This window comes from Tribolium castaneum, chromosome 3 (genome assembly GCF_031307605.1).
Source record: "Tribolium castaneum strain GA2 chromosome 3, icTriCast1.1, whole genome shotgun sequence".
Classification (NCBI taxonomy): Eukaryota; Metazoa; Arthropoda; class Insecta; order Coleoptera; family Tenebrionidae; genus Tribolium; species Tribolium castaneum.
In genome coordinates, this window is record NC_087396.1 from 22,540,857 (window position 1) to 22,563,521 (window position 22,665).

The window sequence follows — 22,665 nt, forward strand, 5'->3', positions numbered from 1 at the left end:
AATTATATAACTGTACAATGGCTATTAGCTGCCAAAATTTTGTTCGAAAATATCGATTGCAACCTTGCGAAAAAAATTCATGTTTGGTGTAAGATGGCAAAAATCTAATTTTCCTTCAACTTCAATTCAAAAATTTATATCTTTCAAACCTGATCTATTTCAACAATGAAGTTTTGTACAGTCATAATCCGACATAATGTCTATTAGTTCCCAAAATATCGTTAAAAAATATTAGCTACAACAATCTAAAAAAAAAAATTGTGTGAGGCAATAATCTAATTTTCCCTCAACTTACATTTAAAAATTCATATTTTCCAAATCGAATTATTTTATTAAATAATATTTTGCACAATTATATAACTATGCAATGGCTATTAGCTCCCAAAATTTCGTTCGAAAATATCGATCGCAACTTTGCGAAAAAAAATCATGTTTGGTGTAAGATGGCAAAAATCTAACTTTCCTTCAACTTCAATTCAAAAATTTATATCTTTCAAACCTGATCTACTTCAACAATGAAGTTTTGTACAATTATAGTCCGAGATAATGTCTATGAGTTCCCAAAATATTGTTAACAAATATTAGCTACAACAATCAGAAAAAAAAATTGTGTGAGGAGGCAATAATCTAATTTTTCCTCAACTTACATATAAAAATTCGTAACTTCCGAACCCGACTATTTTTTTAAATGATGTTTTGCACAATTATATAACTGTACAATGGCTATTTGCTCCCAAAACTTCGTTCGAAAATATCGATCGGAACTTTGCGAAAAAAATTCATGTTTGGTGTAAGATGGCAAAAATCTAATTTTCCTTTAACTTCAATTCAAAAATTTATATCTTTCAAACCTGATCTATTTCAAATATGAAGTTTTGTACAGTTATAGTCCGAGATAATGTCTATTAGTTCCCAAAATATCGTTAAAAAATATTAGCTACAACAATCTGAAAAAAAATTGTGTGAGGAGGCAATAATCTAATTTTTCCTCAACTTACATATAAAAATTCGTATCTTCCGAACCCGACTATTTTTTTAAATGATGTTTTGCACAATTATATAACCGTACAATGGCTATTAGCTCCCAAAATTTCGTTCGAAAATATCGATTGCAACCTTGCGAAAAAAATTCATGTTTGGTGTAAGATGGCAAAAATCTAATTTTCCTTTAACTTCAATTCAAAAATTTATATCTTTCAAACCTGATCTATTTCAAAAATGAAGTTTTGTACAGTTATAGTCCGAGATAATGTCTATTAGTTCCCAAAATATCGTTAAAAAATATTAGCTACAACAATCTAAAAAAAAAAATTGTGTGAGGCAATAATCTAATTTTCCCTCAACTTACATTTAAAAATTCATATTTTCCAAATCGAATTATTTTATTAAATAATATTTTGCACAATTATATAACTATGCAATGGCTATTAGCTCCCAAAATTTCGTTCGAAAATATCGATCGCAACTTTGCGAAAAAAAATAATGTTTGGTGTAAGATGGCAAAAATCTAACTTTCCTTCAACTTCAATTCAAAAATTTATATCTTTCAAACCTGATCTACTTCAACAATGAAGTTTTGTACAATTATAGTCCGAGATAATGTCTATTAGTTCCCAAAATATCGTTAAAAAATATTAGCTATAACAATCTGAAAAAAAATGTGTGAGGAGGCAATAAACTAATTTTCTCTCAACTTACATTTAAAAATTCGTATCTTACAAACCCGACTATTTTTTTAAATGATATTTTGCACAATTATATAACCGTACAATGGCTATTAGCTCCCAAAATTTCGTTTGAAAATGTCGATCGCAACTGTGCGGAAAAAATTCATGTTTGGTTTAAACTTGCAAAAATCAAATTTTCCTTAAACTTCAATTCAAAAATTTATATCTTTCAAACCTGATCTATTTCAACAATGAAGTTTTGTACAGTCATAATCCGACATAATGTCTATTAGTTCCCAAAATATCGTTAAAAAATATTAGCTATAACAATCTGAAAAAAAATTGTGTGAGGAGGCAATAATCTAATTTTTCCTCAACTTACATATAAAAATTCGTAACTTCCGAACCCGACAATTTTTTTAAATGATGTTTTGCACAATTATATAACTGTACAATGGCTATTAGCTCCCAAAACTTCGTTCGAAAATATCGATCGGAACTTTGCGAAAAAAATTCATGTTTGGTGTAAGATGGCAAAAATCTAATTTTCCTTTAACTTCAATTCAAAAATTTATATCTTTCAAACCTGATCTATTTCAACAATGAAGTTTTGTTCAGTTATAGTTCGAGATAATGTCTATTAGTTCCCAAAATATCGTTAAAAAATATTAGCTAGAACAATCTGAAAAAAAATTGTGTGAGGAGGCAATAATCTAATTTTCCCTCAACTTACATATAAAAATTCGTAACTTCCGAACCCGACTATTTTTTTAAATGATGTTTTGCACAATTATATAACTGTACAATGGCTATTAGCTCCCAAAACTTCGTTCAAAAATATCCATCGGAACTTTGCGAAAAAAATTCATGTTTGGTGTAAGATGGCAAAAATCTAATTTTCCTTTAACTTCAATTCAAAAATTTATATCTTTCAAACCTGATCTATTTCAACAATGAAGTTTTGTTCAGTTATAATTCGAGATAATGTCTATTAGTTCCCAAAATATCGTTAAAAAATATTAGCTATAACAATCTGAAAAAAAATTGTATGAGGAGGCAATAATCTAATTTTCCCTCAACTTACATATAAAAATTCGTATCTTCCGAACCCGACTATTTTTTTAAATGATATTTTGCACAATCATAAAACTGTACAGTGGCTATTAGCTCCCAAAATTTCGTTCAAAAATATCGATTGCAACTTTGCGAAAAAAAATCATGTTTGGTGTAAGATGACAAAAATCTAATTTTCCTTCAACATCAATTAAAAAATTGAGGATGATTCTTGTTCGTAACACTCACCTGCCACAAGCGTTCGCCGGAATCGACCATCAAGTTTAGCCACCTCGATCTGGTCAAGATTGCTTTCAACCCAATACAAATTTTCACCAATCCAGTCAACAGCAAGGCCTTCAGCCGTTGAAAGTCCTGTCTGCACCACAACTTCTATATTACTCAAAGAACCACCAACAACTGTCCCTCTGTAGATTTTATCGTCAATAACATCGGTCCAAAACACCATATTCGCATTCTTCGTGTAATAAAAATCCAAAGCAATCGTATTCTTCAAACTTGAAATAAACGACTTGACGTTGAAAGTAACCAACTCCACTGCTTTCAATTCATGCCGATTACTGAAAATCACATACGGGGTGGCGCCACTTGTGCTCTTGCACGTGAAGCGATCCGATTCGAGGACGTAGCCTTTGAAACAGCCGCATTTGTAGCGTTCGCCCACTGCGATGCATTTCTGTGAGCAGACGCCCCAGGTGTCGCAAGGGTGCGCTTTGGAGCAGTGAATTCGGTCGGGTTGGAGGTGCAAATCAGGGGGGCAGGAGCAGATCAGGCCTTCGGGGGCGTTGTGACAGTAGTGGGAGCAATCGAGTCGGAGGTCGCAAAGTTGTTCGGAACAACGGCCACCTTCGTCCGAACCGTCGGAACAATCGGCGATGTTGTCGCATAAGTGGTCGACGGTTATGCATTTGGTGGAGTTGTCGCAAAAGCGGGACGGGTGGTGGCATGTTGGCGAGGTGGCTGGGGATGTGGTGTTGTGGTGGGCGGTTTTGTTGCAGTGTTTCTCGTCGCTGGCGTCGAGACAGTCCAGGTCGCCGTCGCAAACATAAGACTAGAAAAAAAAATCAAAGATTTTTCCTGTTTACTTTTTTTTTGCTTCCAACAGTGTCACCAGTTTAAAAATATGAAATAAACTAGCTCAGGTGCTCAAACAAAACAAACATTTTGTCACAATTTGGCGACTCTTGTATAATTCTTGCGAAATGATTGAGTACCTGAATGAAAAACATAGCTACACGATCGAAAAATGCAAAAATAAGACAATTTTCGACCGTTTTCCGGATATTTTTCGGATATTTTTGAAGAAAACACTGATTTCTAAGTGAACGATGTGTTAATAAACGCAAAAACAATAAAAAAAACACTATTTTCAACGCAACTGAAAAATTTTTCAGTCTGGTTTATTAAAAAAATTTCTGACTACAATGACAAAACAATGAATAAAAGAGAATTATGTATCAAAATTAAAAAAATGTAAGAAAAAGATTCTAAAGTCAAAAAATATACACTGATTTTTTAGGCCAAGTATTCAAACAAGTCAAAAATAACACAATTTTCGTCTCAAAATGCGGCGATTTTCAGGCAATTTTTAATTAAATTTGGCAAAATAATCGAGTGAAAGGTTAAAAACGTGCCTAGAAGCCCGAAAAGGTAACTAATTTCGACCCAATTTGGCATTTTTTCCGAATAAAACATTGCAAACAATAAAATAATGCTATTTTCGATCCAATTTATAGTGATTTTTCAGTCTGGTTTAACAAAATTTTACTTGCATAAACACTCAAAGAACGAAAAAAATTGCTTCATATTCGAATTAGTAATTTTTCATTTTTCAATTTTGAGAAAATATTGCTCTCAACAATGTTTCTAAGATTTAGTGATTTTTGCGCTCGGTTTAGCGAAATGTCGCGAAAAAACAAACTTTGAAGCTTAAAATCATTGTAAAACTCGTAAAAAAATACAATTTACACCACTTTCCATCAAAAAGAGAATATAATTACTTACGTTTCCGCCTAAACGACATACTAAAAAACATTCAAAAAAAGGCAAAAAAAATAGTATTTCCGACCTTATTCGGCATTTTTTGGTTCTTTTGCATTTTCTTGTATCTTTTTAGTTTTACAAACTAAATTTGGTGAAACAATTAAGTGGCCCAGAAACGCCCAAAACACTCGAAACATTCAAAGATTGCTCCATTTTCGAACCAATTTGATGATTTTTGAAACAAAATCTCAAAAAAATGAATTCTAAGATTAAAAAAGTGCTCAAACCCCTTAAAAAGTGGCAACAATTACAACATCGTTTTTACACCATTACTAATTATTCAAACGAATTTTTTTAACGAAAAAATTTGCAGATTTCTGTGTAATTTTTTGACAAAATTTTTGCAGATAATTGATTGTCTGGCCTAAAGTTGCTAAAACGTTCGAAAAAGCTAAAATTCAGAAATTATTTAGCATATTTTTTAAAAAATTATTGCGTTTATAGATCAAAAATGTGCCAATAAAATGCAAAAATAAACAGCGTTACTTTCTACAGAATTTAGTAATTTTTTAATTCACTTTATCAAACATTCCATGAAAAAAATGGGATTTCATAGAAAAAACATGTTCAAAAATGGCACGATTGCCCTATTTTTAAACTTATTCGGTAGATTGTCAATTAATTGTGACGAAATTTCGCAAATAATTACCTAAACACCAGCTAAAAACACTCGGGAAAAGCAAAAATTACACCAATTTTGACCCATTTCAAAAAATTTCTGAGCAAAATTTTGCGTTATGATTGCCGAGAAAAAAGTTATAACGTTAAAAAAAGACAAAGTAGTATTACGTCCATAGTGTAATTCAAAAAACCTTAATTTTGAGCTTAAAAACCTACTTAAAGGCATGAAAAAAACAACACAAAGTTCGTCCCAATTTCTCGATGCATTTTTTACAAATTCACCAAAAATAAATAAAATATTGTCCGGCAATAGTTAACAAAAAAGGAAAACAGTATTACCTCTGGGATGCACTCCAAATTGTTGGCGCATTTGAACTCCGTTTTCCCACAGTTCAGATTTTCGTTACACTCATATTCATCGTATCCTCCGTTACAATCAATCTGTCCGTCACATTTCTTACTATTTGGAAGACAAGTCGCAGTACTTGGACAGAAAAACTCCGTGACTTGACACTCAGTGCAGTTGATTTCATCCGAACTGTCCTTACAGTCATCAACACCGTCACAATACAAAACTTGCGAAATGCAACGGCCATTCGCACACGTGAATTCGTTCACTTCGCACTGCTTTTTCACTGCAAAAATACACACAAAAAACACAATTAAACAAAAATTTATCGTTATTCAACAGCCAGGTTAAAATAATAGGTAATTCTTATACAAGAGGCTAAAGAGTAAAAGGTTAAGTTCAAGAGTAGACGGACAATCTTTATCGTCGTGTATAACACATTTTGCGGTTAAAGTGCTATTTTATCTACTCAAAAAATTGTTAAAGAAATAGTTCAATATCTGCTATATAAAAAAACTGCTTTTTTCCGGCAATTGTATATAAATTGCTTATCAATGAGGTACAATTCTGTGGCTCCTGGCGGCCGGTTCTTGGACAAAACTCGCAAAAAAATTATAAATGTCTCAAAAAATTGCAACTCACCACAATCGGCCTCATCGCTCATATCTTCGGGCCCACAATCCGCCACATTATCGCACTTCCACACCGAGGGGATGCACCGTTTCGACACCGCACACTTGAACTGAGCCGCTGAGCAAACTTCCGAACACCGTTTCTCATCTTCGTCGCTTCCGTCAACGCAATCTTGCTCTCCATCGCAAGCCCAATACTTGGAGATGCAAGTCTGATTATCGCATTTGATTTGATTGGCCGGACAAATGACATCCTTGCAAGGACCGTCAGGACCTAGAGCTTCATCGGATTGGTCCCCACAGTTATCTATACGGTCGCAAGTCTGCTGATACGGAATACATTTCAAATTTTTACACTGGAAATCGTGAGGGCCGCAAACACTGAACGCTTGATTTGGGGCCACATCTCGCACGCACGTCTTGTTGACGTTTTTGTAGCCACTGGAGCACTCGCACACGGGGTCCGAGGGCGTCGGGAGGCACAATTCGGGGCAATCTGGTGTGTTCTTGGTGCATTCGTTCTCGCCTGGAAATTGATTAAAAAGTGTACAAGCTTGCCAAAATTTTCAACTTTTGAACAAATTTTTCCTATAACTATGACCAGGATTTGTCATTTAATTGAACAATTTGGACAAAACAAACGTTCAAGCATTCAAGCCCAAGTTTTTATTTAGTCTCTCCTTGATAATTTTTAAACAACTGTTGTCAACGCAAGAATATGGTGTCTTTTGTCGAAATTAACTATTTTTGGCCATTTCGAGAGTTGCAACATATTTTTTTATCAGAAAAGTTGTTGTTTGTTATGAAAATGCTGTTTTTATCGCACAGTTTCGCTAAACGAGCTTAAAAAAATTACTACGTGTCCAAAATGATTACTCATTCCTGGTTGTTTGTGTCCTATTAGCACGTTTTCCGATAATTTCGACAAAAACGCAAATTAACACCGAGATAGGATAAATATGTAATGTTTAACTTTTTAAGCCAAGCACTGAATTGCTTTTCAATTTTTTGAAAAAAATTACCCAAAAAATCTTCAATTTAGTAATTTTCTGCTTTGCTGTGGTAAATTTATTTAGTTTCTTGCAGATTTCACGAAAGCAAGCAAAAATAACACATTTTCATGTCTAATTTTGAGGCTTGACTTTTCCGAATTTTACAAATTTCCCGTTGAAAAGCACTGAATTCGCCTAAAAAATCTCGAAATTAGGTAAAAAGTGGAGTATTTTTTGTGTTTTTATAAACTTTAAACAAGGTTTTAAGCTAAAAACTCAGTTTTTTACAAGATCTTATTAAACTGAGTCGAAAAATTACTAAATTGCTTCTAAAATAAAGCATTTTTCAGTGTTTCAGGACGTTTTTACATCAAGGCACTCAATTATTTTATCAATTTTTTTAAGTAGAAAAAACCCGTAAAAGGTCATTTCTCTGTTATTTTTGCAGAAACAGAGCAATTTTTAAACAGCCTTCTACTATAAAAAAATTTCTCGTAAAATTGGAAAATTTCTTAGTTGTGTAGAAAATTACGGAATTCATTTGTATTTACATTTTATGGGCAAGATTTTCATTCAGAAATGCAATTATTTTGCGAAATACAGTAGTATTGTTAAAATGATCACCAAATTTCATTAAACGTTCAGTTATTTTTTACTTTTTTAAATGTTTAAGCAGATTTTTAGGCCAAGAACTCAGTTACATTGTAAATTTTTTTAACTAATTTGATAATTTTCTGCTTAAGTGTTGAATTTTTTTTGTTTCCCGCTGAAAAACAATAAATAATTTTTGTCTACTTTTTCCTAGAATTTTTTTGCAGTTTCATTAAACTGGACCGAAAAATTCGATCGAAAATGAAGCAATTTTTGCATTTATTAGATTTTTTTATAGACAGACACTTAATTATATCAAAAAATTCGGTTAAAAAAAAAGAAAAAAACGCTGAATAAGTTGAGAACTAAAACATTTTTTTGTATTTTAAAGAAATGTCCTTTTTTTCTGAAATTTTGTTAAACGAAACACAAAAGTCACTAAGTTATGTAAAAAATCATGTTATTCATTCATGTCCGTATTTTATTAATAATTTTTTTTACCAGAAATGCAATTATTTTGCGTAATTTCGTCGAAAATGTGCCAAATAATCCCCGAATTTGATTAAAGATAAAGTTATTTTTAGCTTTTTTGAACGTTTAAGTAGTTATTTAGACCAGATACTAAATTTTTTACAAAATTTATTGTGAAACCCAAAAAATCGTGAAAATAATTAGCATTTTCAGGTTTGATTTTGAGGTTTCGAGTTGAAAATCACTACAACTTCGTCAGAAAAATTACTAAATTGGGACACTTCCTCGAAATTAAGCACATTTTTAGCTTAAAAATCATTTTTGTGAGACTTTATTGAACTAAAAACAATACAATTTTTACATTTTTGAGTATTTTTATCAGGTTTTTCGCCAAATTGCGTCAAAAATGGTTGTTTACTCCTTTTGCAGACGGTAATACCTATATCTAAAAAAATGTAGACATTTATCTGTCTACAGACATTTTTATCTCTTTCAAAGTTCTTTGAACCTGCCGGAAAAATCACTGAATTAAATAATGACATTGTTTTGCCGTTAACTAACGTACTAGCTCATTTTTTAGCCAGCAGTTGGTAAATTATGCCCAAAATGCCACGTTTGTGTAAGTTTCGCACACATAATATAAACATTAAACAAAAACAACAAAAAGATTGTAGAAAAAATATTCAATGCAGCAAAAAAATGAAAAACTTACCTTGCTGAGCCGTCGCATCATAAAGCTTGATATCAAAAATCGGCGGATTGCTTTGATCCAACTGCCGAAACCCTGTCTTATTATTATACGCCATAACAGTCCCTTTGGTAAATTCAGTAAAATACAAAGTTTTCCCCGGCCCTAAGGCCAATCCGAACGGAGTTTCCATCACTTTCGCCAACTCGACTCTCCTGTTAACTCCGTTAAAATCGACACTTTCGATTTTACGCAAATGTCGGTCGCTCCAATACAACCGTTTCTCGACGAAATCAATCGTGAGACCACTCGGCCAGTCTATGTTAACTTCCACGAAATCTTTCAAATTTTTTCCGTCCATATTAACCACGTGGATCCTCCCTTTGTTGGGGTAAATACTCGACCAATCGGCCCAATACATCACACCCCGGCCTGGATCTAGCACTATGGACAAAGGGTTGTAGAAAGCGTCTTGCAGCAAAATTCGGTTTTGGCTGGAGTTGGCCAACTTGAAAACGCCGATACTGCCCATTTCTTCGTCCGTCCAGTAGACGTTGCGCGACATCCAGTCGAAGGCCAGGCCGTCGCATCTGCGGACGTTTTTCTGGAAGATGGTTTTGTGCGAGGAGTCGTTGATTTTCGCGCCTTCGATTACTTTTCGGTGGCTGTCGGAGTAGATAATAGTGCCGGTTTTGACGTCGTAGTCTATTGCCATTGGTTGGTTGATTCCGGTGATAGGGATCATTGTTTCTTTGTTGCTGTCCAATTCGATTCCTTTGATTGAGGCTGGTTTGCCTTTGGCCAATAAGAGGTATCTTTGGCTTGGTTTCACTACACATTGGTTGTTTTCGGTCATTTGGTAACCGGCAGCGCAGAGACACTTTTTCACGGCGATGTCGCGCTTCCAGTTGGAGATGCAAAGATGCGAACAGTCGGAGTGAGAGTTGCAAGGATGAGGAACTGTTCAAATAATATTTTAAGATTAAAATACAAAGACATTAACTAGAGTTAAAGGCAGATTTTTTTAATAGGTAAATGACTGAGCTTTGGAGCACCAACAACAAAAAGTATCAAGAAGCTCTTTACAAAAAAAAAAATTAAATTCGTCTTCTCAAAAAAAATCCTTAAAGCCAAGACCATTTTTTATTTTTGTTTTTCTCACTGCAATTTTAAGTATATACACAAAAAAACAAGAATTATGAAGAAAGTACAAAATAACATCTCATGATAGTTTTTAGCAAGATCTTCTTAAACTGCACCTAAAAATCACTAAATTAGTTCGAAAATGACGCAAATTTTTGCATTTTTGAGAGTGTTTCAGAACGTTTTTATATCCAAGCACTCAATTACGTCGCTAATTTTTTAAGTACAAAAAGGAACACCAAATGAAGTCAAAAATGGTGTTATTTTTGCAGAAAAACAAAAATTTGTTGAAATGTCACAATAGACCACCACATAAGTTCAAAAACAGCAATTATTTTGCGTAATATTGTCAGAAATACACCAAACAATCCTGGAACCTGGAGGAACATTAGGTTGTTTTTAACTTTTTCGAACCTTTAAGCAGTTTTTTTAGACATGCACTCAATTATTTTGCGAATTTTTTTGTCAAAAATTATCCAAACAAACTCACTGACACACACATTCACTAATTCAGCGATTTTCTGCTTGCAGTGGCGAAAGTTTCCATTTTTTTTTTTTTTTTTCGGAGAAAAATGCTGAAGGCAAAAATAACATGTTTTTCAGACCAAATTTCAAGTTTTAAATCTCGAAAAACCTCAATATAAAGTAAAAAAATGTAATTTTTTTATTTTTCAAATTTTTATTCTATTTTTTATTTCCATTTTATTTTATTTTCATTTCTATTTTTCTACTTTTGAGTATTTAAGGAGGCTTTACAGCCAAGTACTCAATCATTTCATAAAATTTGGTTAAAAAGTACGAAAGAGCGCCGAAGATTTATTACAATGGACAAACAAATTACCAAATAAATTTAGAAACAAAGCATTTTTTGCATTAAATGTTTCAAGGGATTTTTATACTTTGTCCGGCTTTAAATTATATTGCAAAATTCAGTTGAAAAAGTGGAAAAAAATCGCTGTATTGGGTCAAAAATAGTGTTATTTTTGCTTTTTTCGAGCGTTTTGGGTCATTGGGTCAATAAACCGCCAAATCACCAAATAAGTTCAGAAACAGAGCAAGTTTTTGCTTTTAAAGTACGCTTTTGCTATGGAAATCGTAAAATTTCGTGAATAAACACTAAACTGTACAAATAATCGCCAAATTTGATTAAACGTAGAGTTCTTTTCAACTTTTTCGAACGTCTAAGTAATTTTTTGGACCAAGCAATTAATTATTTTACAAAACTTATTGGCAAAAATTACCCAAAAAAATCGTCAAATTCGAAACAAACAAAAATAATGCAGTGTCAAGTCTATTGTAAAAATTGATAGCCCATAATTTCCAAGCTACAAAAAATGAAAAAAAGTAAGTTGTAGAGATTTAAATTTCCTACAAAAAGGCCTACAAAAGCATCATTAAACTTCTTTAGAGCCTAACTGTTGAAGAAATGAATAAATTTAAAGTATTTATTAAAAGCAAAAAATACACGTAATTTATATTTTATCTAGAAGAAAGTTAAAACTACAGTAAAATCTTTTGCTACATTTTATTCATAGTGCTGTGTCACAAACTTGTTAAAAAATAAATTCTCTCCAACTTCCTGTCCTACATTTGTTTATTTCTTCATCGTTTTGCGATTTTTTTCGCATGTTTCTAGTAAAAATTTTAGTCAAAGCTCAACATTTCTGCATTTTTTAGTGAATTAGTTAAATTTTAATTAACTTAATAATTTTATTAACAATTTTGAAAATTTTTTTACACTTACCCACTGGTTGCCTCTGCCGATGGTACACCAGCACATTGAACGGCCTGCTGATATTCTGCACCAGAATCTTCTCCTTCATGGTAAACTTATCCAACTCGATGATATCGTTGCTATACCATGACGACAGATACAACTTCCGTTGAAAAACGCTGATCCCGTACAAATTTTGCACCTTAAGTCCCCTCATAATCGTCTTCCTGTCCTTCCCGTCGTAATCAACTCTCTCAACAAAATCCAGATACGTATCAACCCAATAAATATGCTGCGTGGGATAATCAACAGTCACCCCATACGGGTACACGATCTTGTGGTTCACCACAGCCTTGCGCTCGCTCCCGTCCATCTTACACCGCTCCACCATGGGCGGGGAGTGCCCCCATTTGGTGAAAAACATGTACCCCCGAGTCGGGTCCAAAGCCAGAGCTCTGGGCTTGCTCAAATCGTTCTCTATCAAAATGTTACACCACTCCAAACGTTCGGAACAAACCAGGAAAATCTCCCGCTGGTCGTCCAAAAAGTACCAATTACGAGACACCCAATCCATTGCCATTTGTTGGACGGATTCAAATTCGAGCAAAGTGGATTGGGTTTTTAGTTCGGTTTTTTGCGAGAAATCGTCGATGTTGACGCAAACTAGCGACGCTTTGGAGAAGTTGTGATGGACGTAGCAAATTGAGTGGTTGTTGAAGACAAACTCCAAAGCTGTGCTGTTGAGGAGCTGGAGGGAGGAGTTTGAGGACCAGGCTTCGCCTGAGAGCTTCAAACGCGCGATTTCCGCCTGCGTTGAGAAGACGATCGAGGCGTCCAGGGCTGGAGGAACTGAATATACAATTTTTAACATTACAAAAAAAAACACTTTAAAATTCATATAAAAAATAACAAAATTGACTTTTCTTCCCATTTATATGATTCTCCTTATTTTACTTTCTCTAGTCGGGAAAAAAATTCGGTGATTTTTTTTCAGTGAGCATTTGTATTTTCTTAGTTACCTTAACCCAGATCGCATTTGCCAAATTATAACAAAAATTGAAAAAAAATTCTAGTAAAACTATTGTAGTTTCTGGAATATTGTCAGTTTTTTATTTGTTAAAGAGACACAAGTATGAAAAATCGAAATATCCAAAAAATGCGAACTCCATACACTATTTTTTTTGTGATAAGATAAAAACTTATATCGTAATAAATATCATTAAAGTGTAAGTAACAAACATTTAATAAATTTAATTAAAATATAGAAGTAGAAAAAAAGTATACATTCAGGGGCATTTTTAGAAATCAAGTTTCTAAAAAATAATAATTTTAATAAAGGATATAAAACTGATACAACTCTAAAACATAAAAAAAAGTTTCGTAGAAAAACACAAATGATATTATTTCTATTGCTTCTACAGATTTTATTCATATATTATCGTAAACTTTTTTTCGATCACCTTATATAACAGCAAAACTAAAATCGCAGTGAACTGAAGTAGCTTACACTTAGAAAAAACTAAAAAAATTGTTAAATCTTGTTACTGACAATTTTTACTCCAAGACTATATGACTGAGGGAAACAATTTTTTTCTATAAAAGGTACAAAAAGCAAAAAATAAACAGTGATTTTGAAATCAAATAAATGAGAAAAATTCTACAGATTTTTACACAAGACTTGAGTGAAATAAACGAAGATTTTTTTATATTTTTCTGAAATACCTTATGACTTTAGTAAGCAATTTTTCTGTAAGATGAGTCTACAAAAAGTACATTTTTATAATTTCTCCAAAAACCCACAAACACACAATTCAACGATTGCTGTTAAATACCATGTGATTATTTTAATAAAAAAAAGCTTTGTTAAAATTTAATTCGTTGTTAAAAGTTAACAACGTAAATGGACCAACCAAATTGCTTCAATTTGGTCATGTAGTCAGTTAATCACGCATTTAAATGCGGATTAAATTTCTATATACATCAGTCATTAGAGTAGATTTTATCAGTTTTTTAACTTGTATAAAATCGCTGATTGCAATGATAATAATTAATTTAAGTAAAGAGTCAAATAATAAAGTTTCGAATGATGATATTTATTTATTTTTCCTTCAGTTTACACTAGTTTATCAATCACAAAAAAAACAACCCACTCTTATTATAAATTCAAATAATCGCGTACTATTTTATATTATTCTTTTTTTCTACAATTTCATTCCTTAAAGTTAAGTTTAATTTAATGAACAATTAATTAAGGCTAAGCTCAAATATTATTTTATTAAAACGTAAAAAAAAAGTCCAAGAAAAATTAAAAATTCACACAAACAAAATTTTGATGCTAGAAATGGTTAAAGAATTTTTTGCAAAAAAATTGCATAGTTTTAAAATAACACAATAAATAATTTTGCTCATCTTAATATTTTTAATTAATTAATTTAACTATAAGGACAGGTATAAAAAAATTGTAAAAAATTCCAGAAGCATAGAAAAAATAATAAAGTATTTAATAGCAAACGTTAATTTCTGTGCGACTATTAGTTTTTAGGAGATAGACGAAAATAATTCTTATCAGATTCATTCTGTATATTGTTAAAATAAATAAAAGATTTTTAAATTAAAAGGTCGAAAATGGCAACATTTCCATTTCAAAGTGTCAATATTTCCTCGTATTTGAATGTATTATAAATAAAATAACTATAAAAATATAAATTATATTTATATAAATAAAAAATAAAAATATAAATATAAATAAAATTTGAAATTCCTCGCCGAATTTTCCAAAATCTTGTTAAAGCTCGTCAGAAAAACCGATTTTTTCCCCGATTTTTCCCCACTAACTTACCATTAAGTGCGACACAATCCGTCCCATTTTTCTCATACCCCGAAACGCACGAGCACTCAAACGACCCAACTGTATTTTTGCACACTTGAGCGCAAGTGTTGTCCAGCTCGCATTCGTCCGCATCCACACACCTGCTCCCTTCGGGCCTCTGTCCCTCGGGACAGAAGCACTTGGGTCCCTCCCCTGTGGGTCTGCACCCATAGCTGCACACCAATTTATCACAGCTAAACGTCGAATTCCGGCAAAAATCCCATTCGTCGCCTCCGTTAACACAGTCCCTCTGCTTATCACAAAACTTTTTGATTGGGGCGCATTCTGGGCCGAAGCCGCACTTGGCCTGGTTCCAGGGACATTTGATCTCCTTGTGGCACTGGCTGGGGTCCTCGTCGGAGGTGTCGACGCCCAGCGTCGTCGAGGTCCCGCAGTCCTGGTCTTCGTCGCAAACCCAACCCAACGGTAGGCACTTTCGCGTGAGGGCACATTGGAATTGCTCTGGACGGCAGGTCTGGGTCTGGATGCACTCGAAGGGCTCGTCGCTGCCGTCGGCGCAGTCTGGCTGGCCGTCGCAACGCCAATGGGACGGAATGCAAGGGCCGTCCAGGCATTGGAACTGGTCGCTGTCGCAAGTTGATGCTAAAAAATTGAAAAAAAAATTGCAAAATAATGAAATTTTGGTGTTGGAAAACAAAAAATCTTTAATTTATTAATAGTTACTACGCTATAGTATTATCTTTATTAGTGAAATACGGCCTGAAGATAATTTCATAATAAAATCGAAACGTTGCTACAAAATTCTATTCAATTAACACCTCGTCCAGGAACACCAAATAACTCTATTTTATTCGAAAATTAATCTCAAAATAGACGACAGATCGGCAGAAAATTCAGACCACATTTTGGAATTTTTTGCTTTATTGTTCAGTCAAAATTTTATTCAGTTAAATTTATTCAGTTTCTCACAGTAAAAAACTCTAATTCCATAAAAAACAAGCAAACATAACGCACTTTCAGGTCTACTTAGAAATAATGCAGAAATCCAGAAATTAGAAAAAAAAATTAATTTTTGTATTTTTCTAGAATTTCTAGTTCGAAAATAAAGCAATTTTTGTTTCTATAGAAAAGCGCTCGCAAAATTCGGTTAAAAAATTGTATAATTTTTGTATTTTTTGTAATTTTAATTGTATAAGTTCGTTACAATAAACCGCCAAATCATTAGTTCAAGAACAGCTTTTTTAATTTTGAAAAAATGATTGCTACAGAAATCCGTTTTTCTCGTGGAATGTTGTTAAACCAAATTGAAAAATCACGTTATTCATTCAAGTTTTCATTTAATTGGCAATTTTTTTCATCCAGAAACGCAATTCTAGAAAAATATGCCAAACAATCGGCAAATGAGGTTAAACATCATGTTATTTTTAGCTTTTTTGACCTAATTTCTGGTGAGGTTAAACCTCAGTTAAATTTTATCTCTCTGTTAGCTGTGCGTATCTGGTTGGCGTTGCTATGCTTTAACTGAGATTTAAATTATCTCTCCGTTAAATGTTTCTAGAAACTGGGCCTAAGTAATTTTTTAAATCAGGAACTAAATTATTTTGCAAAATTTCTCCCTAAAAAGCAAAATCGCCCGAAAATCCCTAAAGTCGCTAAAAATGATGAGTAAACAAAAATTAAATTTTTCGTCTTTTTGTAGAAATGTGTGCATTATTTTTAAGCTTAAATCTCATTTTTTGTGACATTTCGTTCAAATAGATAAAAAAATCACTAATTAGTTTGAAAATAAAGCAATTTTTTGTATTTTTTGAACATTTTTCAGCGAGACACTAATCATTTTGTAAAATTCGGTTACGAAGTACGAAAAAAATTGTGTCATTTTTGCATTTTCGGGTGTTATAGTACGGTGTTCAAGCAGAAACACAGTTTTATTATTTCAAAAATTTTCCAAGTAAGCAAAAAAGTCCCTATTTTAGGTAAAAAATTGTGTAAATTTTATCTCTTTCAAGGATTTTATCAAAATTTTAGTACAGTGGGTAAAAAATAAAATGTCGGGTTTCTGTTTGGTCGAAAGTAGTGGACTATTATGGATAAAGTAACCAACCAAATGCCAGGCCTTGGTAAAAAAATAGGAAAGTCAAATTTTACTCTTTATTTTATTTTTTTTTCAAGTTAGGAGAAAATATTATGCATTTTGCAAAAAATTCAAAATATTTGTTGTCTTCACAAAAACTCCAAGCCTTATTTAGAATAAGTGAATGAGTGTGGAAAAGGCATAAGTATTTTATCATTATTAGCATTATTACGTAACGAGTATTCCATTCTGAAAAGTTGATTAGAACATTGTTTTCTGACAACTTTAACGATTTATTGAGACATTAATCTGTCCAAGTGCTGTCGAAGAAAAGAGAACTGGGTAAGATTTATGGTTTGCATAACTGACTTGATACAAGAATGCAGAAATAAATTACGAAGTTATTTGATTCGAGTTGATTCAAATCATGTATCATCGAAAAGACAAGTAATATTATATTACAAGTCAAAGACAATTTCTTAAAAACGCCAAAATTTTAAATTTGGAATAAAAAAAAATGCGACAAAATTAAACGGCAATTGTATATTGGGTTGCCTACCCAACAAAACGGCGCGACTTTCTTAATTATTTATTTAGGTCCACGCACCAAATATTTATTTACAAATTACACATGTGATGAAGAAAAAAATGTGTTTGACTTGAAACTGGAGTAACAAAGATAAACCCCGTCCTTGTACAAATAAACACTCGGTGGCAAAACTTGTTTGGTGGATAATTAACAGACAAATAAATTAATAAAAGCGTTGCCCCCTGGGGAGCATTGGACCCCTCTGTCTTAATCAAATCACCTTTTGTGACGTCTCGCTGTGAGATGCACAGGCAATCCGTATCCAAAGGAGGTGTTTAATGAAAGTAAACTAACTTTAATGATCAAATCGAGTTCGGCTGAATTATTAGACGGGTTCAAGGCCGCTAATTTGCGTACGGACGTTAATAAGCACCTCTTTTGCAGCGGATGCATTCAAATGAAATTTAATCAAACGAGATGCTGCCTGAATCCCAAACGAGGGATTTGCATGGAAAAGGTCACAAGGAAGTTTGTTGTTGTTTTTTCAGTATGAAAAAATCCAAATGGTTCGTTGAACGCGCACTTGTGTACGAATTTCCGTCAACACGTGATTCACAAATATACAAACACTCGCCAGGATGTTACTCCCGTAAAACCGCATTGATCTTGAAATCCAAGACAAAGAAGCTTCCACATGACTAATTAAAATAAATATTACATTACTGGCATGCCCTTGCAGTGGCAATAAATAAGAGAGCTTTTTTGCAAAAAGTCGCAGCTGAAGCGGTAATAATAGCGCCTGACGCGGTTTATTTTAGTCATTGTAAACGTTAAAGTTTTCACTTAAATATTTAAGTGCGCGGAAAATTACCAACGCAATTTGCCCAAACTGAGGCAAAATGTAACAATCGTGTCGCGAAAAACGATAATAACTGTATTATTGTGACTGGAAACAGCTAGTTAATCTGCAAAATACAAGAACGGAGAACATTGCGATAATATTGTCTCTACTAAGTGGGTAAACAAGAGTGCTAAAGCAAATATTTGTTTACACAAAAATTGTAAAATTTTGAAAAAAATAAGTTTGAACCAAGCAACAAATTTGATTAAAAAATTATCAGTGTTTACTAAGGTAGGTTTGTGTAGCTATTGCAAAAGCTTTTAGAAAATCGTAGATAGTTGTAACCTTGCGGGACACAAGGATATGTAATCAATTTTCTTGTGAAAAGTTTCCCGATTAAGTTTTCCTTTCGAAAAAAATTGAGTAACAAACAGCCTTCATACAACTTCCCAAATTAAAAATTTCCACCTTGCATTCCCGACTGTTTGTTTTTGATGACCTCGATTGCATTAAAAATGAGCAAAATGAATCATTGCAACTCATTTAATTGCTTTCATTTCAAATACACAATCACAATTTTTAGCAAAAAAAAATTTCCCAGCCTGTGGAGGTAATTTCTGTAATAACACAAAAAACGATGGCCGGTGAGGAAGAACATTCTTAGCACAAACTACCTACAATTATTAATTAGTTAACCATTTAGGAGTGCTGTGACAAGAGTTAATAAGTGTTTAAAATGCTAAAAATCGAACAAAACAAAAATAATTGCGACTGTAATTAACTATTACTTCATCAGTGATGCGTCATGTCATTACAACCTTTCAGAAAGGTGCACAGATGAGTGAAAAGTGCAGTTTAAACAATACACCCACTAATTATGCAATCTCTCCCTCTTTGACCAGCTAATAAATTAACAAAATAGCTATTTCGACAGACAAACCCACCCAACCCATTTTTGGACTCTCGTACTGTTCATGTAACGTCTGTTTATTACCCATCTTAATCTGCTTAATGGGGCCATTTCCTTCCTATACCAGCCATCGAAAAAACTCCCTCTCATCAGAGGTCAAGCCAGCATTAAAATTAATTCCGGTAATTAATTCGTCCGTTATTCAAAAACTCTCCTTATCACCCTAAAGGTTATCGCTCAGTCGATCCAAAAACCAATCGCTTTGTGAGGCATTTTAATTATCTTTGCAGGCATGTTTTACGAACATCGTGAAAATCGATTTGAAAAGACAAGTCCAGAAAAATTCCCAACAATCACGAGATTAACACCATTGGGTCAATATTTGGTCAGATAAGGGGGTCAAAGGCGACATTATTCAATTACTATTGCATTAGATTGCTGAGTGAATCAGTTCGGAAAAATTGGTTTAAAAATACAGAGTGTCCCTGAATTCAATTGGTCAAAAATGTGTGGGTTGCTATTTTTGGTGGTTCATTATTATTGCGTTAGTAAGTCCAGCTGGCACGTGGTCGGAGGCGGAAATAATTGCGCTGCTTGCTTTCTAAGAAGTCAATGGGAACTGGCATCGAACTTCAATCGTTTGGAGTGTTTTCGAAATTTGGTGCAAAGGCAACTAATTATTGTTACGTCATCCAGAATCAACGATAACAGTGATAACGTTCGTTTGTCAATATTTATTTCAGCCAGACGGCAGTGAAAATATTTAATTGAAAAAATCATGGAAAAAAGTTCTGTGGATGTGGGTATTTTTGTACAGTTTAAGGTTAGGCCAGGTCAGGTCAGGTCAAAAAAACACTTGCACTGAATAAATATATTTATTTCAAAACGAAATTATCAATAACATTTCGTTAACTTTTACATTTTTGTATTTAATCTGTAAAATTTACCATGCTAGAATTTTTTTATGGTCATGTTGTATAAAATGAGACAGCACGTAGTTTATTTTCAATTATCCGCAAAGTAATGGCAAAAATGCAAAAAATCAAACAATTAAAGTGCTTGTGAGCGAATTTCCTCACAATTCTGAAATGTGCAACACAGCTGCTCCGTTTTCCTTAATTGCTTCAAGAAAGAACAAACGAAAATAAGCTGGAAATGTAAATTTGAGATGTTTGTGTGCTTTAAAATGTATCGTTTCGCAGTTTTAAATAGAATACAAGAATCCCTGGAGTGTAATAAGGGTCGAAATATATTAAATTTCAGCCGCAAACTGAACAAGAACATTGCCAAAAATTAAGAACTTTTTACATAAGGAGGGTTGAGTGAGTTAGTTCCATCGATAGAGATTACAAGTGGGATTAAGCAAAGCTGAAGCCTTTCGACGCCTCGTTAACGACATTTTGATGCACCTCTCGTGTATTACAACACTCGAGTGAAACTTTTGCCTTCTCGGAATGGAAACTTAGCGGTAAACTCGATTAAGACAATCGTGCACTTCCCCAAACAAATGGAAACAAGAGAATGGTTAATGAGAGTACAAAATTATCCTTTTGTTCTTCCAGAATTCAATCGCGTGCCGTTTTATCTTCCTTCACGCAACACTGAAGCCTGTTATCTGGCAAGTTGCTGGGACAAGTAGCCAGGTTAATGTCTTCCTTACATTGTTTCAGTCGATGGCAATTTTTCGAATTTCTCTGGAATTTATCGTCCCAGCATTTATTTATAGCCCGTCGTAAATCAGAGTGCGAATGACATATGTTCGCAAACAGATCAATATCCCCACAGTCTTAAAATTCATCATTATCATTGCCCATGTTGTCGTTAAATTGCCATAAACCACAGACTAATTACGAATATTTATTGGACCCGCATCGAGGTAACGACACATTTTATGCCACTTGCAGGATGTTGTAAATCTTTGAACAACCGCTGGTCGCACAAAAAAGTTTGATTCAATCCGGCAAAAAATTAATCAATCAAGTTAAAGTTCGGCACAGGCTGACGTCAAGGCGCCCAACTAATCAAATCATTTTCTCTTTCCTTTGATTAGATTAATCCATTAAAGGCAACTCTCTTGAATAATCTCAAACGGACGGAGGAAGAAAAAACATCAAGCTACGCCAATGCGTATTTTTATTATTCAATCATTGAATTAAATGATACGTTTAGTGCGTTCCTTCGTTTCATTCGTCATTCGGACAAGCCAATAACAATCTAATTGATCACAAAACCGGCAGCATTATTAATTAAGTTAATTATGATAAATTGATATTTTCTTCAAAATTGCGCGCGTCAACAAATGATACTAATAATAACTGACGGCAGGTTTTTGCAAAGCCAGTAATTACATTAATATTCATGGTATCCGAAGTTTCACCTCCGGCCAAAAGATAAATACTTCAGTGACATCAAAACAAATCTTTAAACTAATAAAACACAATAAGATTTGTGTGCAGCAATCAGTTACCCAAAAAAAAATTTTCCTAATCATCCACTTAATTATTATTAGTGACTCTTTTTTACTATTTATAGGAAACAAAAATTCTTTTTAAAACCAACTCATTCTCATTTTTAGTAGGTCACAGCTCAATTACAACCATTGTTACAGTGCTATTTTGCATTCTGTTTTACTCCAATTTCATTATGCAGTGTTGAACTCATTTCCGGCAAGACAATGAAATCAATCAAAAATATTAGTTTTTAATTTACAAACCTGTTGTAAATGTTTATAAAACCAGTCTTTAATCATTTTATTGTTCAATTAAACCTTTGATCAAAGTGGCCCGTGATTTTAAAAATTTGGTTGTCAATATTGGAACAATAACAAACATTGCCAACTGAACTTCAAATTCACGGCCCACTTTGCTCGGAAATTGAATTGCTTCATAAAATGCAGGTTTCGGTAAAAACCCTCGACAATTTTTGCTACTTCGTTCAGGAACTTTTAAGAAACAATAACTCAAACTTTGAAATCATTAACAGCGCTGATAAATATTTATTTAATAAAGTCGCCGTTCGATAAACAACACGTCCTTAACCTCCGGCCCTGTCCCACCCCTCACTCACCTGTTTTGGTGGCCGGAGCGGTGGTGGTGCCCCCTTGGGCCCCCCAGACCATCATCAGCAGTCCCAGCAAAAAATCGCACCTCATTGTGCCGGCACTCTAGATTCACTCACTTTTTCACCAACATCGCAGAACAAAGCGATTTTTGTCAATGGTCATCGCACACAATCAAAGGAAATTCGCGGTTTTTGTCCGGTTTTTCACACAATTCATTCAAATTAACGAAGTTGGAGCAAGAAACGCTCGATGGACAGCACGCCGTCGAGCTATCGCACTCTGAAAACAAAAATAACAACAATCCAAACCCGTTCAACTGGAAGCTGGCCGCGAGATAAGTGCGGAACGTCGACAATTGGCGTCCTTATCTCACACAAAAGGGCCGTGATCTTTTCTCTTTATCTAACGTGCGGATTGGTTCAAGAAGTGAAGAGC

General features: G+C 33.6%; 1 protein-coding gene across 2 annotated transcripts in view; it reads right to left on the minus strand.

Moving 5' to 3' along the window:
- Positions 1 to 22,559, minus strand: part of LRP1 (LDL receptor protein 1) — a 47,213-nt gene extending 24,654 nt beyond the window's left edge. Inside the window, exons 1-7 of one of the 2 annotated variants that reach the window (XM_064355842.1) lie at positions 22,236 to 22,559; positions 14,825 to 15,457; positions 12,016 to 12,834; positions 9,153 to 10,088; positions 6,397 to 6,912; positions 5,745 to 6,040; positions 2,970 to 3,792 (exon numbers count right to left, since the gene is read on the minus strand). In XM_064355842.1, coding sequence (XP_064211912.1) covers positions 2,970 to 3,792; positions 5,745 to 6,040; positions 6,397 to 6,912; positions 9,153 to 10,088; positions 12,016 to 12,834; positions 14,825 to 15,457; positions 22,236 to 22,320 — 4,108 coding nt within the window. In that variant the 5' untranslated portion in view covers positions 22,321 to 22,559. The remainder of the gene's footprint in view (positions 1 to 2,969; positions 3,793 to 5,744; positions 6,041 to 6,396; positions 6,913 to 9,152; positions 10,089 to 12,015; positions 12,835 to 14,824; positions 15,458 to 22,235) is intronic. The other variant, XM_008197095.3, reaches the window with a different exon arrangement.
- Between the last annotated feature and the right edge of the window lie 106 nt (positions 22,560 to 22,665).